Source organism: Takifugu rubripes, chromosome 3 (assembly GCF_901000725.2).
Source record: "Takifugu rubripes chromosome 3, fTakRub1.2, whole genome shotgun sequence".
NCBI lineage: Eukaryota > Metazoa > Chordata > Actinopteri > Tetraodontiformes > Tetraodontidae > Takifugu > Takifugu rubripes.
Genome location: NC_042287.1, coordinates 12078708 through 12096865, shown reverse-complemented (window position 1 = coordinate 12096865; position 18158 = coordinate 12078708). Strand labels below are relative to the sequence as shown.

At 41.1% G+C, this 18158-nt stretch overlaps 2 protein-coding genes across 2 annotated transcripts; both read left to right on the top strand.

The window, feature by feature from the left end:
• The first annotated feature begins 4282 nt into the window (after nt 1–4282).
• prpf6 (PRP6 pre-mRNA processing factor 6 homolog (S. cerevisiae)) lies at nt 4283–12387 on the top strand. The gene is made up of 21 exons (XM_003963337.3): nt 4283–4521; nt 4773–4935; nt 5037–5155; nt 5262–5340; nt 5436–5612; nt 5955–6083; nt 6172–6266; nt 6362–6518; nt 6621–6783; nt 7842–7960; nt 8192–8410; nt 8792–8914; nt 9045–9166; nt 9280–9418; nt 9547–9666; nt 10706–10882; nt 10956–11089; nt 11268–11359; nt 11491–11605; nt 11705–11831; nt 11986–12387. Exons 1-21 carry the CDS (start codon nt 4334–4336, stop codon nt 12136–12138), a joined length of 2910 nt encoding a protein of 969 aa, XP_003963386.2. The 5' UTR covers nt 4283–4333; the 3' UTR covers nt 12139–12387.
• A 2843-nt stretch (nt 12388–15230) lies between these two features.
• On the top strand, nt 15231–17327 carry aar2 (AAR2 splicing factor). The gene is made up of 3 exons (XM_003963336.3): nt 15231–16370; nt 16468–16697; nt 16904–17327. Exons 1-3 carry the CDS (start codon nt 15602–15604, stop codon nt 17069–17071), a joined length of 1167 nt encoding a protein of 388 aa, XP_003963385.2. The 5' UTR covers nt 15231–15601; the 3' UTR covers nt 17072–17327.
• Nucleotides 17328–18158: the final 831 nt, after the last annotated feature.

The following is an 18158-nucleotide window of genomic DNA, read 5'->3' as shown; positions in this document are numbered from 1 at the left end:
AGATGAGTGCGGATGGGAGGAATCTTCTTTATCGTGGTGGTTTCTGGCCCGGAGCTGTTCCCCTAATCATGAGACCTTGGGGAATTTTTTTTCTCTTTAAATCCCAGCATATTATAATGACCACTTTACTGAAGTGTTTTCAGGCTGAAATAGGATTGAGTCGTCTTGACCAGCCTGATTGGTGTTGGTTCCAAGCGCATCTACTCTGCAAATCTCTTCTCCTGCTCTGCTTTAAAGCCGCTAACTTAGGCATCTTGTTTTTTTCTTTTACATGTGCTACAACACCCACACTTCATGACTGGAAGTACAGCACCTTGTATATTTGTGTGAGAGTTTCAACAGAGTATCAAAAATCGTGCAAGAGACAGCGAGAGCCAACACTGGCTGCCAAAGTCTGGTTCCAGAATCTGGTTCTGAGTCTGTTGATTGAAATGACAAAAGCTATTAGAATGATGTGTATCTCCGCACCGCACCCCGGTCATCACCTCTCCGCCCTCCAAACTGTGTGTGTGTATGTGTGTGTGGGGGGAGCAGATGATTGTCATTCCTGTCACTCACTGGTGGTGACCTCACAACTATGCAAATGACCACCATCACACAGTATCAGGCTGAGCTGAACAAACACAAATAACTCTATCTCACACACATACACACACACACACACACATATACAGCACGATCCAGCCCATCTTCATATGAATTCTGTCACTCTCTGCAAAAGGTAAGACAGGGTGGATGTCAGTTGTCCTGCAGCCAGTTTGTCCTTCCAAATTGTGGCACAGAATCAGATACTCTGGATTTATGTGTGTGTTAATGCAGGGAAAAGTTCTCTGTTCAAATGAGGACAGATTAAACAGACAACAACGATCCAGATGCTTCCATAAAGGTTTACTGCATCACACAGATCAGACGAGGGTCATTTACTGGGCTGTGAATGGCCCCAGCCACCTCAACGTGCTTGTTTCTGATCTTTTGATGATGAGAGGTAATACGTCTTACTCAATAAATCAAGGCTCATTCAGTCTGTGCATATATAGCTCAGCATATTCTACCACTCTTGAATAGAACATTAACAAAAGCCTGAGCTGATTTTAGGGTTGCGGAAAAATAATAGCCCATTCTCTATGTTCCGTTTCACTTTAGTCTTGGTAATGTCTGATATTATCTTTACAAGCGAGCAATTTTTCTGAATGCAGAGCTCTCAGAGTGTGTATGAGATCAAAAATACACATTGTTTTTTGCTGAATCAAGATGACACAAAGGCAAAAAAAAGTCAGTGTATTAAAGTCTCTGACGTGGATTGTGACTGCAGATTTACTCAGACAGAATTCTTCTGGTTCTTTTAATATCTCTCTATCTCTGTGTCTTCTCTTGCTTCAACATTTTAACTGAGAAATTTCAGCTAATTCCCTCTTCATCAGTCCGTCGTCCTGCCTAACTGGAGTTGTTTTCATTTGCCACTGACAATTATTCTGTCCCGGTAGCTCCATTCCTCACTGCCTTTCAGATTATCAGTTAGACCTCTGAACCTTGACATAAACAGGGAGCGTACCCACCTGATCATGACCTGCACAAATAAATATCAGTGTCATTCAATTAAAGTTGATTTTTACCCCCTTAAAACACGTCAGAATGTCTCTATCCTCAATGTCAATTTAACTGAAAGGCGATCCATTTCTGATCGTGCTGCATGTTTAAAATCACTTGTACTTGTTGAGTAACATAACATGCAGTGCAGAATACATTTGGGTGTCTGTAAATCTCAGACAGATGACATCATGCAGCGTCATTACAATACAAAAAGACTGTGGACAAAAGTCCCTCCCTCAGATGATTTAAGGATTTTGCCAATCAATATAAAGCTTAGAACCTTGATATTAATCACTCTGCACTACATTAATTATTATATATCTGTCCCACATTTTTTAGTTTCTGCATTTGACAACACATTCAGATTCAAAACACAAAATCAGTCATATTTTCCCACCATTTACATTATTTCAGATACTGGCCAGGCTTACGGTAATTACACATCCGTCCTCTGTTACAGCTTTGCTGGACTTTGCTTGGGAGATCAATGGGTCCATTTGAGCATCTCTAATAGCAGTTTACTGTTGTTCTTTTCCAAGGACACTACTCTTTATTTCAGAATGCACTGCTGGTAATCATCACTAAAATAACTAAAAGACTTTGGTTTAAAATGTCGAACTCTGTGCCTGTGCGCTGTTTCAGATGAAAGACAATGAATTGGGGACGTGAGTCTAATAGTGAAAAATGATGTCCTTGTCCCGTATTGTGTTCTTTCTTTCCCTCAACCCACATTGTGCTGTTGAATATAATCAGCCAAGATTAACTGTCTGTGCTGTGCAGGCAGTGGAAATGATGTCAGGGCCTTTAGTATGTGGAGGTGTGCTTTTGTAAGGTAATGCACAAAAGTAAATCTGTAATAGTTGCACATATTCTCCATTGAATTTCTGTCTGTCTGTGGATGGGAAATAGGATATTTGTAGTAAAAAGTCTTTAGATCTTTGGTGACATGTAATGGAAAACACAAGGATTGGTAACGCCGACTAGAAATATCGCTATATTGCTGCTCTTATACAGCGAGCATGAGTCTTCTGCAGTGCATGAATAAACCACAATTTTCCTATTTCTGTTCGGTGTTTTCATTCGACACCCTGTTTTTTGCTCCCAGGGGTTTCTGCAAGGGACACTGCCTAATATGGTATCAAAAGGAATGATTATGGTGGCAAGACATCAGGCTGGCATGAACCACAAGCTATCGACACATTTGAATGGGCCGCCTTTGTGAGGCTTCCTGCTGAATATGTTTACACTGATTAACACACACAATTGGTGCTGACTAAATGTAGGATGATGTGGGACTTGTGTTTATTTTTGTCACCAAAAAGATAAATGAACACACATTCGTGAGAATTAAGCAGGGATTTGATGAACATGAGTGACTCGGCTGGGTACTGACCCGGTGTTTCTGTGAATTCAAGCCCACTTCTGCAAAAAGAGGCTACAAGGCCTTAATTATGCTTCATGCTTAAATAGCTGCTTGGCTGTGGGATCTATACATATATCTGCTAATGAATTTGACAGTCCATTTTTATCATAACACGCTTCTTCCAGAAGTGAATCTATATACGGTATGCCCTCAAGGCAACGTGAAAGAAGAAAAATGTAAAGGCCTGAGCAGAAGCTCAAAGTGAGGGTAGACTTAAACCTCACTGAAACTAACTGATGTATGACTTCACTGTATCTCAGGAAACTAAACCCAGAAAAGAACTGTTCAAATGTAATTAATTTTATTTCTGACTGTTTTTATTTAACAGCCCCCCTCCAAATGTGTGACTTCGGTACAAACAGTACAGTAATATGAATGTTAATATCCTCTCCCGCTCAGTCACATGGTTCCATAATGTTGCATATTCTCTGAGAAAAGACCAGCATTTTAAAATGTAACGTTAATGCTGGTCTTTTCTCACTCCAGTCAATATGCAATACATTTGAGTAACACCACATTCTGCTTTTTGGAAATGTAGATTTCTTGTTTGACCCACCTAAAATGATGAAAATATATGATGAGAGGACATTTAAACTGGGCAACAGTAATCCTTTGACATTGTTTTTCTTGTTAGATTGTCTTGGACACAGCAATTACCAATGCTTCGCAGGATTTAATTCAAGTCCCAGCTGTGCTTCATTTTGTGACAGTTAAAGTCTTATGAAATACAAAAGGCCTATCCTGCTGAATATGATTTTGAAAATAATTTAATTACCATGCATAAGATAGGGATATTGTATCGCATTAAATACATATACATAAACAAATTCATTTTTGTAAAGGTAAACTCACATTACCATGTTATAAAGACTGTTATGAAGGTCAGTTCAAATAAAACATTATTATTGTTGTTGTTATGGCTATTATTATTATTATTATTGTTGTTGCTGTTGCTGTTACTATTATTATTGTCAATAGTATTTTAAAACAGAAACATTCTTGGTTAACAAGGTTAAGTGTTTGAGTATGGCGCCAACTCGTGGCTGTAGTGGATCATTGGATTTCCAGTGGAAATAGATAAATGATACAAAGACATGGTTTAAATAGCACACTGGAAACAGGAACGTATAATCTCGTATATTCCGGAATCAGATAATTAACTAACTCAGAGGGACACAAAAGGAATGGGAGGGAAACCAAATGTGCGACATTACTCCTCCTGACCTGTGGGGGCGCTGTAACAAAACCCAGTAGGTAAAGCAGCCATCGGAAGTGCTGCTGTTATTTATCCGACTCTTAGGCGTCCGCGTAGAATCAACGATGGCGAGCGCTGCAGGGAAGCAAGCGTCCAAAATTGTTTCTAAAACAACGTCGGGAGGCACCGCGGCGGCGGGGGCCACTGGCGCCCCCCCGGTTATGCCTCTAGCCTCCCCGCTTATGGGGAAAAAGAAGAAACCTTTCCTGGGGATGCCTGCACCACTTGGTTATGTCCCCGGTTTGGGACGAGGGTGAGCTAACTTAAGCTAGGCTAACTACTTATAACACGATGGTTACTAACAGAAACCCTCTAATGTTACATCCATTTATAAAAAACACACATTTTACAAAAATCACACCTTGTTTGGAGTTGAAATAACTAAATTCTATCGACATATTTAATGAAAATTTGAGTATAGATGTAAGAAATGATCAAATGAAGTTTTCTTATTGTTGAATTGAATTTTACATTGGTGTTTCTATGACTTTTGTCGCCTTTTAGAGCAACTGGTTTTACTACCCGATCTGATATTGGCCCTGCCCGAGATGCCAATGATCCAGTGGATGATCGACATGCACCCCCAGGGAAGAGGACCGTTGGGGATCAAATGAAAAAGAGCCAGGATGATGATGATGAAGATCTGAATGACACAAATTATGATGAGGTGTCTATAATTGTGCTTCCAAACTAAGTTTGACTAAATTGTGTCAGCACTTATAAGTCTATGCTACATCCTCACCTTGTCTTGTATTATTTCTCTTGTAGTTTAATGGATATGCTGGTAGTTTGTTTTCAAGTGGGCCATATGAGAAAGATGACGAGGAGGCAGATGCTATATATGCAGCACTGGACAAGAGGATGGATGAGAGACGCAAAGAGCGAAGGTTATTAAAGATAGCCCTGTTCCTCCTCCATAGCAGGGACCAGTGACACTGCAGGATTTAAATCATATACGAATGTTTACCTTTTATGTGCTGTGTGTATTCACAGAGAGCTGAGAGAAAAAGAAGAAATCGAGAAATATCGTATGGAACGACCCAAAATCCAGCAGCAGTTCTCAGATCTAAAGGTACAGTGACAGGAATTGTTTAACTTAAGGACATTCATCCTCATTGCTTTATCTGTCGTGAATTACGCTTTACAGAAAATCTGATCTTATTACAGAGAAAGTTGTCAGAGGTATCAGAGGAGGAATGGCTGAGTATTCCTGAGGTTGGAGATGCCAGGAATAAACGCCAAAGAAATCCCCGCTATGAGAAACTCACCCCTGTGCCTGACAGCTTCTTCTCCAAACACCTGCAGTCTGGAGAAAACCACACGACCGTTGACCCTCTGCAGGGGGTCAGTATAGTAGTGAACAAATGTGTTTATTCTGAACACAGACTTATTGAAAATCTCTTTTTTTGCTCAAGACTCATGATGTAATTCCATTCTTTGCCAGTGGGAGTCAGGATTTCACCATGTGATCGACTTTAGCCATTAACAGACCTAATTAACCTAAATTATGTTCTGTAATGATAAATATAGAAGCCATGTGTTATATACACATATAAATACATTTAAGAATAATAAAAATGTTACATTTCTTGATTACAGTAAATGGAATGGAATTACGGGTTGTACCTGTGATATTAAACAACAGCATGATCCTACTCTCCTCAACCATTTGTTGTTTTTCCCCAGCTGGGAGGTCTGAACACTCCTTATCCAGGAAGCATGACCCCAGGATTGATGACACCTGGGACAGGTGACCTGGACATGAGAAAAATTGGCCAGGCGAGGAACACACTGATGGACATGAGGCTCAGTCAGGTAGTTATCTGTATTTTGCCCTCTACCAGTGTTTATGCTACTATTACTCTCTGATGTTGAAGTTATTATGTTTTTCATCCTTCTTTAGGTGTCTGACTCGGTGAGCGGACAGACGGTGGTGGATCCCAAAGGTTATTTGACAGATCTCAACTCCATGATCCCCACACATGGAGGTGACATCAGGTGCGCCCACTGGTGACACACTTATTCAATATACTCTGCTTTGGTGTATTCAGTGTGTGATTTCTATTTATTTGATAATATTTTTGCTTGTGAAGTGACATCAAGAAGGCTCGACTTCTTCTGAAATCAGTGAGGGAGACCAACCCTCATCACCCCCCTGCCTGGATAGCATCAGCCAGGCTGGAGGAGGTGACTGGTAAAATACAGGTGGCCAGGAACCTCATCATGAAAGGCACAGAGATGTGTCCTAAGGTAATAGCCCAAGGGCTCAATAAAGTCTAGTCTTAAATGTTGATGCTTGTTCATCAGCAAGAGTTGCAGATTGCGAAACTTGTATTTCTCTGTGACTACTAGAGTGAAGACGTGTGGTTGGAGGCTGCCAGGCTGCAACCAGGTGATACAGCCAAAGCTGTTGTTGCCCAGGCTGTCCGCCACCTACCTCAGTCTGTCCGCATCTACATCAGAGCAGCTGAGCTGGAGACTGATGTCAGAGCCAAGAAAAGAGTCCTCAGGAGGGGTATACACCATCCTTTTTTCCTTAGACATTTCTAAGTATTTGCAAAATATTACAAAGGATTGTGTTGCACATCCAAGCGTAGAGATCAAAACCAGTCTCCATTTGTCTAATCTCTTAACAAAGGCCCCTACAAATATGCCCTCCCACATATGCACAGAGTTGCATCCACACAGAGTTCCATCTGGCAGCTGTGGTTTTGGCCTCTTTTCAAGGCCGGGCACTCTGAGCCATAGTGTCATTGCCCTAACACGCACACACATAGACACATGCAGGAGTACTTCCCAGCAGCATACTCCACTGACAGAGATGGATGAGGTTTTTTTCTGCGCCGGGCCATATTCGCCTCTACTTGTTCTGTTGCCTCAGCTTTCTTTGGCTCCACTACATACACAAGTTCAACTTTATCACGTCGGGCAGGATATGCTGTTTAGTGATTTGGTTTGCTGGATTGTGTAGCTGCCCCTTTTCCCCTTTTCCATTGTACATAGTATTGAAAAAATATGGCTGGAAAATATGCCATGCAGCACATCTTTAATCGGAATTTTGGTTTATGATTTTGAGTATTTTACTGTGTCATCAAGTAAATTGATATGTCAAGTTATTTATTGTAATTATTACAAAATCCAGTCTTTCTCTAAAAAAATTAGTCCATTTAGATATAGTCAGATTAATAACGTTTGGGTAGTCTTTTATAATTTCCCAGGTCTTTTGCTGCTACAAGTGACTGAACAGTTGTATTTTTAATTTTTAATTATTTTTTTTTATATCCACAAGGCTATTTTCTTGTGAAGCACCTTACATTAGAGCTGGAAATCTTTCAATGTTTTGTTTTAAATCCACTGTATATCTATATATAAGTGGTGAAATGTATGGCCATATTAATCAGGCACAATCCTGACTTTAAATGTAGTCATTGTTTTCCTGAATATCAGGCTAGTTAAACTGAGAGCCTTCAACACATTTTTTGACACCAGAAAGGTCTTTTCTTTGATTATTCAGTTCAAACAATGCTCGCGTATTATACTGAATTAACAAAGCTAGCTTTGTGCCATTTGCAGCCCTGGAGAATGTCTCCAAATCGGTACGGCTGTGGAAGACGGCAGTGGAGCTGGAGGAGCCAGAGGATGCCAGGATTATGCTCAGCAGAGCTGTGGAGTGTTGTCCTACTAGTGTTGAGGTATGTTTCTTATCCTACACATATTATAACCTCCTATTTTTCTAGTCTTGCTGTAAATTCTAATCTTATCTGTATTTATTTATTTTTTATTTTTTATTTTTATTTTATTTTTTTTTATTTTTTTCTGTCTCTTTACTCTGCATACGCTGCTACTATAATTCAATTTCCCCACGGGGATGAATAAAGTTCATCTTAATCTTAATCTTAAACCCTGCGATCTGTCCTTTTTAGCTCTGGTTAGCTTTGGCCCGGTTAGAGACGTATGAGAACGCCCGTCGGGTCCTGAACAAAGCCAGAGAGAACATTCCCACCGATCGGCACATCTGGATCACGGCTGCCAAACTTGAAGAAGCCAATGGCAACACTCAGATGGTGGAGAAGATCATAGACAGAGCCATAACCTCTCTCCGTGCAAATGGTGTGGAGATCAACAGAGAGCAGTGGATACAGGTGTGCTCCTAATGGAGAAATACAGTTTTCATTGTTGCACATTCATCGCTCTAAATGGGCATAATCAAGTGTCAGGAGCCAAGAGTGTTTCAGTATACTTTGGCAAAGCTCTGCTGTTTGATTTGGGTGTAGTGTGATTCGAGGCAACACCTACAAAGATTTCCTGCTCTTAAGTTGTTTTTGCAATCTGAAAGAGTTATACAACCTCTGGCCTCTGGCCTAGTCTGTTTATGCATTCATCCGTGCTTCATTGGCCTGATTTTATGCATTTGTGATCAAAAGATCTTTCGTTTTTATATTTCTCCCTCTATAAATCACACAAATGTAGTGTCCCAGCATTTTGTGCCAAAAGAAATCCTACTTTCTGTTTCTTCCTCCTAGGATGCGGAGGAGTGTGACAAAGCGGGCAGTGTTGCTACCTGTCAAGCGGTAATAAGGGCTGTCATTGGGATTGGCATTGAGGAGGAGGATCGCAAACATACCTGGATGGAGGATGCAGAGAGTGTGAGTGTGTGACTGATTGATTGCACACATGCCTTTCTTATCATCAGATGGTTGGAGGGGTACTTTTCTAAATGCCTGCCATTGAGACCAGGACATACCTAAAAGGGCTGTGTCTGATTTAATGTTTCAGTGCGTGGCCCATGGAGCTCTGGAGTGTGCCAGGGCCATCTATGCTCATGCACTGCAGGTGTTTCCCAGTAAAAAGAGTGTCTGGCTGAGGGCTGCTTACTTTGAGAAGAATCACGGCACTAGGTGACAAGAGAAAATTGTTTTTATTAACCCATTCTGATGAAATCATGTCTTTTTAGCTTCAAGTTTTTTGTTGATGACAAGTTCTGTTTTCCTGTCAAATATTTGGTTTTAAGGGAGTCTTTGGAGGCTTTGCTCCAAAGAGCTGTGGCTCACTGTCCCAAAGCAGAGGTCCTGTGGTTGATGGGAGCCAAGTCCAAGTGGCTGGCTGAGGATGTGCCTGCAGCCAGAAGCATCCTTGCTCTGGCCTTTCAGGTGGGATTCTGCAAATATTTGTCAAGTGTGCATGTTTTCGCCTAATGATTTCCTCTTTCCTGTCTGTTCCACATCCTTTTACATCTCATTCCATAGCAGTCGGTTTTGTTTCCCTGTTTGCTCCCTAGGCAAACCCAAACAGCGAAGAAATTTGGCTGGCTGCCGTCAAGCTCGAGTCGGAGAATAACGAGTACGAAAGGGCCCGGCGGCTGCTGGCCAAGGCCCGCAGCAGCGCACCGACAGCCAGGGTAAGAAGCAGAAACGGTAGGAAAGGTGGACGACTTCAAACTGTCGGCTGTGGCGTTAAGTGGCTTTATTGCACTCTTGGTGTATTTTAACATTGTGTTCGCTCTTTATTTTTTGGGATGTGATCAGATACTTGTTGGATTGTGGTGTTGGCAGAAATGATTGATGGCTTAAGTGCTGAAAACGTTTGGATTGTTGCTCTTACTCCTGTGTTTGGGGTTTCCTTGGTTTATTTATTGTGCCCCTTTGGTTTAAAACCAGTGTTCGCAGAGTCTCAGTGATTCCCTCTTGAATTCCTTGACAAAAAGGCTGTGTCATCAGCTTGAGATCTCGCAGGCTGCTTACCGGAAAACAGTCAACTGTGTTGGGGTTGAGAGGTGCTGTCAGTAGAGCTTTTTAAGCCTTCACACTTCCTGTAATCTGAGATACTGTATTTGCGGTATTTGCTCACTGAAAGAGCCTTTTTTGTGTTGGCTGAGATAAGATGCCAGATAAGCAGCTGACAGATACGCTTGCTAAATGATGCGGTTCATTATTTTAGGGTCTTTTTTGGGAAAGCTGTGTTTGAAGAGTTTGAAAAGAAACATTGCAGAACGTTCAGGAGGAAGTGTTGCATTGATATTAAGATTAAGATTAAGATGAACTTTATTCATCCCCGTGGGGAAATTGAATTATAGTAGCAGCGTATGCAGAGTAAAGGGACAGAAAAAATAAATACAGATAAGATTAGAATGTTATAAGCATATATACAGCATATATTATAAGCATATATATAATATATACATAATATAATATATACATATTATAAGCATTATAAGCATATATACATAAATATAGAATAAATTAGAAATAAAATTACAACATGAACATTACACAGTTGTTGTTATTTGGATGAGTTATAGAGTCTGATGGCGGACGGCAGGAATGACTTCCTGTACCGTTCCTTCGAGCAACGAGGCTGCAGGAGTCTGCTGCTGAAGCTGCTTCTCAGTTTGTATATATAAATGCATTGCAAGTATTTGTGTTTAATGTTTTGTGCAGGTTTTTATGAAGTCTGTGAAGTTGGAGTGGGTGTTGGGGAACATAGAGGCTGCTCAAGAGCTGTGCACAGAAGCCCTGAAGCATTATGAGGACTTCCCCAAGCTTTGGATGATGAGAGGCCAGATTGAAGAGCAATGTGAGAACACGGATAAGGCCAGAGAGGCCTACAGCCAAGGGGTGAGGCAGAGGAAATGAAAAGTTTCAAAGCACGGTTATAGCAGCAGTATAGTGAGTGTGCTTGTTTCTGTAGTTGAAAAAGTGCCCCCACTCGGTGGCCCTGTGGTTGCTGATGTCCCATCTTGAGGAGAGAGTGGGACAGCTGACCAGAGCCAGAGCAATCCTGGAGAAGGCCCGGCTGAAGAATCCACAGAGCCCAGAGCTATGGTGACACATTCTGCTCTTATTTGTGTCATGTAACCATTTTACTTTTACAGAAATGTACAATCGTTTAAATGAAAGATGATTTACCTACCGGTAAATCCAACATGGAATCCAGTTAATATGAGCTAATATTGTAAAACAGTCACAAGTTAAAACGTCTGCTGGTCATCATGCGAAACAGGTTGGAGTCGGTCAGATTAGAGTTCCGGGCTGGACTGAAGAACATCGCCAGCACTCTGATGGCCAAAGCCCTGCAGGAGTGCCCCAATTCAGGTGAGTGGTTTGTATTCTGGCCCGAGCAGCCTGTTTTAATTGTCATTAAAACACAAAATTGGCTTTTTGTTCTGCAGTCAGTGTTCTGCAGCAGACTCATTGCCATTCTGCTCCTGTGTCTGTCCTCTAAGGTATTCTGTGGGCAGAGGCCGTGTTCCTGGAGGCCAGACCACAAAGGAAGACGAAAAGTGTCGATGCTTTGAAGAAGTGTGAACATGATCCCCACGTGCTGCTCGCTGTGGCTAAGTACGACTCCAGTCTTCCCTCTGTTATTTGTCCTTCCTCTGAACTCTGTAGTCATTGACCTGCTTGAATTTATACTGATTTTCTGCCGCTTCCTGTTAGGTTGTTCTGGAGTGAGCGCAAAATCACCAAAGCCAGAGAGTGGTTCCTGAGGACAGTGAAGATTGAACCAGACCTGGGAGATGCTTGGGCCTTCTTCTACAAGTTTGAGCTGCAGCACGGCACAGAAGTAAGTCATCTTATATCCTTCTATGCAGGGTTTAAAACAGCCGCAATAAAAAAAAATGTAATTTGGCTTTCAAAAATGACATTGCGGTTATAAAACACAAGATAAGCTTACAAGCGTGTCGAATTCACCTTTTGCAACCTCGCTCATCCAACAGGAACAGCAGGAAGAAGTGCGAAAGCGCTGTGAGAATGCAGAGCCACGACACGGTGAGCTGTGGTGCGCCGAGTCCAAACACGTCCTGAACTGGCAAAAGAAAACTGGTGAAATTTTAGCGGAGGCAGCCAAGAAGATCAAGAACGCGTTCTGAGACTGGAGATTTTGGACTAACACCGGGAGGACTCTTCTTATCCCCAATTTTGCAACAAATACCTATGAACATGCATCATTGTGACTTAAATATTAGGATAAACCATTTATTCTTTACAAAACAATATCTCCTGTCAGGAAAGTATGTTAATTTGATGTGAATGTGAAGTTTGTGTTTTTTTTTTTACTGTATCTGTGGCCCAAAAGAAATATCATCCATTGAATAAACATGTCCTAGCGAGATGAGTGATTGAATCTGGTCATTGTGCTTTATTCTCCTCTTTGCATCCAAGCAGGACTCCTCAGTGGGTGCAACACATTTCTTGTTTTTTCAGTCTTTTTGGTGTTTCAGTTAAATATAAATCCAAAACGGATTTTACAGCAAATACAACAGCAATTAAAATGTGTTGTGAAATAAAAGTTACCAACTTCGTGACAAATGCGCTTTGTTTCTATTGGCCATTTTCCCCAAACATTTATTTCCCACGGATGCGCCCACGTCAAATTCTCCGCATTTTTGGCCGTTCCGGGCCGAAGTTGTAGACAGATCCACTCGTAACACTTCGGATCCACCTTTAATAACACATTTACGTCCGCTTTCCTTATTTAGGGTTGCCACTGCACTTCCTCTCAGCTCCAACCGCTCTCTCTCTCTCCGGAGTTCGCTCCAGGTGGTGTCTTCCCGTCGAAATCTAAAGGATGGTAGCTGGTGATTGATCACACACGTCTTCCTCGACATGATCTGGCTGGAATTTGGTGTAACACTACGCTCGACGTCAACAGTCCGTGAAGAGATCGGAAATCTTAGCAAATGACCTGGAGATGTTAGAGACCCACCGTGGGGCACCATATCGGAAATCTACCCAAGAACGCGTTAACCTATCTTCCAGATAATGTGTAAAACCGCTTCTTGGGAAAAGGGGGGTTGGCGATAATGAGCGCGGTCAGGTAAAGAGTAACACGGGTCCCAGTAGAGGTGGCTTTACTCGCGTGAGGATCCTACGGTAGAACATGATAAATGGTACGTGAGATTTTCGCATCTTGTGCGTAATTACGCAGCGCATTTGTTAAAAGAAAGCCCGTAATAATTGTGCAGCTAGAGCAAAAGTGCATCGGTGACTTTTAAAGGACACTGTAGGTTTCTAACGTTGTTATAATTTTTTTCTTTTTTATAGTGTCTGACCGGAACTTTGCTCCGCACTGTCCTGTTGGTTCTGTTGGTGTCCAAGACCGATGGTAAACACAGATGTAACTATAAAGAAATCCTGGGCTCCTACACTGGGGTGATCTTCGTCGAGCTTCAGAATCTGGTATAAAAATAACTTCTTAAGTATAATTGATAGATATTTTCCCCATCAGTTTATTGGCACGTGCCCCGTGAAACGCTGCAGGTTTCGAACGATATAACAAGGGAAGCGTTTTAACTAGATTTATTTATTTATTTATTTATTTATTTATTTATTTATTTATATTTATTTGTGGGGAATCATCTTGGGTAATCAACTTGGACTTTGTTGTGCAGAATTTGACTGACACCTATAATACTTCTAGAGAAAGAGACCTGTGCCCTTCAAAGAAGGTAATTCAGCTTTTTGTTTTCAGCAAAATGGAAAAGGTTGTGATATAAATAGTAATAATCTCCATGGGCAATAGAGTGAGTATAGTGAGTATATTTTGGATATTTAAAAAGCCATTTCCTCTGATTTTGTTGCGTTTCACTGTACGGCAGGTGCATAGGATCCTTCTTTCCATCTTTGACATGGCTCACAAGACACGGTGTCAGACGACTGGCAAACAGCAGCTAAATCTGGCAAAGCCTCTGCACAACATGGAGCGTCTTATCATTCAAAACTGCAACCCTAAATTCCTGGTGAGAAGACCCTCTTTAGACACTGCCTTGAATCTGTTCAAATGATGCCTTTTTTTGTCCAGTACTCCAGAACAAATAATAGGAAATATTTTACAGATGTAGGTGTTTTATTGTGGTGCATTGCAGCACATCACTTTACTGCTCTTTGTGTTCCCCCCCCAGAGGACAAAAGCCCCCTGTTCATCAATCAAAAGGATCCAACGGGAAAATAGAAAAAAGAGGAAGTTAATCAGAATCACCACGGCACTCATCACTTGTTGGCAGAAACTTCAGACTTTGTTTACGGGCTACAAATAACAAATGTGCGTCAAGTGACTTTGCAGCACACCACATCATACGAGTGTGTTAGATATATTTAGATGGCTGCTTTTTGGTGAGATGGTTAATGAACCTAGTGAATTTCCAGCAGGTTTGTGTAATAAAAGCTATAACTTTCATATTAGCATTGCATATTATCAGTTACAGCAACCAAACATAAGCTAAAATAATTCTAATAATTTCAGATTATGCACACAGTCTTGTTGGAACAAATTAGACAGTAATCTTTATGTTATACACGTGACAATTTCTCTGTTGAAGTGTGTCAAATACAGTATAATAAAACAATTTAAATGTATTTATTCATGTTGGGGAGTCTACAGAGGTCAAATTACATCATTTCAACTAGAAAAGGATTCTGAGGGTGCAGGCCTCTGCGCATCATTTCCATGCATATTGTTGCTATTTCCATCCCTTACATTGAGGTTGGGGAAATGAGTCGTTTGGCCTCTATCCTTGGAAGATCAAGAGTCAAAGGCCTGCAGATCCTCATTCAACATATTTGCTGTTTGATCTTATTTCTGCATGACCTTGGAAATTCCTGGATCCAGATTATCACCAAAACTTGTCCTATTATCAACATATTCTGAAAATTTTATTAACCTCACTTTATTATATTTTGAGTTGTTTTGCTAATAAACAGATAAATATCACATAACCTCATTGGTGGAAGTAAAAAAATGTATCCTGCGATACTTTGTATAATTTTGACTCTGATACTACTACTACTACTACTACTACTACTACTACTACTACTACCATCAACAACAACACCACCACCAACAACAACAACAATAATAATAATAATAATAATAGCCGTGTTGATAGTCAGATACAGCATTTAAAAGCGACGTACTCTCTGAACTGGGAGCCGGGCGGAACCTTTGCGATGCATCATTTTCGTCAGGAGTAAAAATCATGTTACACACTTTGGACTAAAACGCTTTACTGACGCTCTAAAGTCAAGATACGCCGCGGTCTGGACTAACAAAGGGCCCGTTTGTGATTTGAAATACTGTATCATCATATATATCGCATGTGTAGTTACTGACGTGGCTAAATGATGTGACCTACCTGTATGCACTCTTTAACTTGAGATATTCTAGTAAGATTCTCTAGATAGCGTGATAACTCTCACTCTGAACGCATCGCATTTTGGTTACGCTAAGCTGAGTGTTTTGAAAATGAAAAACTTAGTTTGATTCTAGAGTTGTTGGGTGTTTCTTTTGTTTGCTTATTATTTTTGACATTTAAGTTAGCCTTGCCAGACAAGCTAATGGCTGACAGCAGAAGTGTAGTCGACATGGATCCAGATGTTGCTCGCAGGCTGTTCGAAGAGGGAGCGTTTCTGGTTCTGCTTGGTGTTCCTAAGGGTACACTGCTGGGAATTGACTGCAAGAGTTGGCAAGTTGGCCCTCGCTTCAAGGGTGTGAAGATGATCCCGCCGGGTCTGCATTTCCTTCATTATTGTTCTGCCAACCCTCCAAGCCATGGAGGAGAACTCGGCCCAAAGACTGGTCTCTTCCTCTCTCTCAAACCTAGAGAGATCGTGTTAGCCAATTGGGATCCCAAGATTGAAGATCTTGATTTCTCAGCCTCTCAGAATGAAGAAGAGCTTAACCGGATCAGGTCCAACTTGAAAGACCTGGATCCTTTCTTGGGGCCATACCCGTATGAGGTGATGAGGAAATGGGTGTCCCTCACTGACCATCTCAGGTGTGAGCTGGCCAATAACTTGCAGCCACTTTCAGGTCGAGTGTGTGCATTCAGTGATGTCATTCCCGAGCTCCAGCTCACACACACTGAAGATAGGGCAGAGCAGCCGAGGAACGACCAGGCTTGTCAAAGCATGAAAGAGGGGCTGGATAGGCTCCCCAAGATGAAACAGAGGGAAGGAACAGAGCTGCGCTTCTCTGTTATCCCCGAGAAAACGTACCCTCCAGGAGCATCACCTGCTGAGATCACCAAGTGCAGTATGGACTTTAGCTATGCCTTGGAAACAGTACTGGAGAAGAACTACTCACTGCAGCCTCTCAACCTGCTGGGTATGTGACAGTAGGTCAATGTATGAACCTTGTCATGCCACACTATTACATTATCCTCATGTAGAAAACTAATGACATTTGATCCTTGTCCTCTCAGGTGAGCTACAGTTTGCCTTTGTGTGTTTCCTGCTTGGAAACGTATATGAAGGCTTTGAACACTGGAAGCATCTCCTCGGTCTGCTGTGCCGGTCAGAGGAATCGATACAAAAGCGTAAAGAGCTCTTCCTGGGACTCATCTCTGTGCTTTACCACCAGCTTGGAGAAATCCCACCTGACTTCTTTGTAGATATCGTATCTCAGAACAACTTCCTCACCTCTACACTGCAGGTAAAAGCACATCCATTACAATTTTATCAATATTGATATAAACAAATTCCCAAACTTCAGTCAGAATGAATGGCTACTTCTGGACGTGTTTGGAATGTCACACATATTTTAAATGGTGTCGTTGTAGTTTGATTTTAACTGTTGTGCCTCCAGTTCACATGCATAGTGAAAAGAAAAGAAAAACAGAACTGTCTGGATTCTTGCAGGACTTTTTCCAGTTTGCATCTGGTCCTGGGGTAGATGGAACCCTCCGGAAGAGAGCGGAGAAGTTCAAAGCTCACCTGACCAAAAAGTTTAACTGGGACTTTGAAGCAGACCTGGATGACTGTGCCCCTGTTGTGGTGGAGCTACCAGAGGGTTTTACAGTCAACTAAGACTTTATTCTGGTTAGAAGACCACGAAGGAAGCACTTAAAGTTAAATAAGTCTTTAGAAAGCAGTTACGGAATGGAAGAGATGTATGGGTCAACGTCAATGATCCCCTTTAGTGGTGATATTGATGTTCAGCTGTCTGCTACAATAAAAATTTCATAGTGTTTATTATTGTTATTATTATATAGAATTTTTTGTACCTATGTAAAACTGTTAACAGTAAAATCATTACAATGTAAAAGAATATTTCAAAACCTTTTCACAGTGCAAGAGTTTATCCTTTTTTGTACAGCCTTTAAGTCATTGTTTCAGGAACCATTTATGGTTCTGCAGGTCAAATTACAATTCATAATCCAGTTTTTATGTGCCTAACTGTAACAAAGTACAAAGACAGAATTGAACAATCAAAGAAAGTTAATGTTTTTCCTTTTTTACAAGTACAATCCTGGTAGTATATCAAAACTTCAAAGAGTGGTGGAGGCTGTGCTGAAGTTCGATCTGAAAGTCCGAAAAACATTTCCTTGTTTGGTGAAGTTTCCCCGATCTGCATTTTTTTTTTTTTTACAAAGCAGACTTCAGAGCAAAAATAAACATTTGTAGCTTAGTGCCAAGTTTATTTTTTTGCTCGATACATGAACCATGACAACTTTACAGGGTGTGTTCTTTTGTAACCATAATTAAAAATATTTAAAAAATGTTGTAAACTTAAGCCTGTAAACTCCAGCCTGAAGCTCTTTGAATTTAAATCCCATCCGGTTTTATAATGCAGAATTTAGTTTAATGCTTACAATCATGTTTTACTAGAAACACTGGAATTCTTTATTTTATCCATTACAATCACATAACAACATACAGCACATACAGACAGAAACGCAGCCAGGAACTGCAGCATAACTAGGACAGTAGCTAAAGGTTATGTGACCCTGTCAGAGCAAAATATCACTAAACATGTCTGTGGGGTCTGAGGAAAATGGCGGCTTAAATTTTGTCAGCGCAGAATAATCCATGACAGCAAAGGGATTCTAGGGCTCATTGGAACCTTGAGATGTTCAGGTTTGATTCTAGAAATCGGATGCTTAGGTGTGCGAAT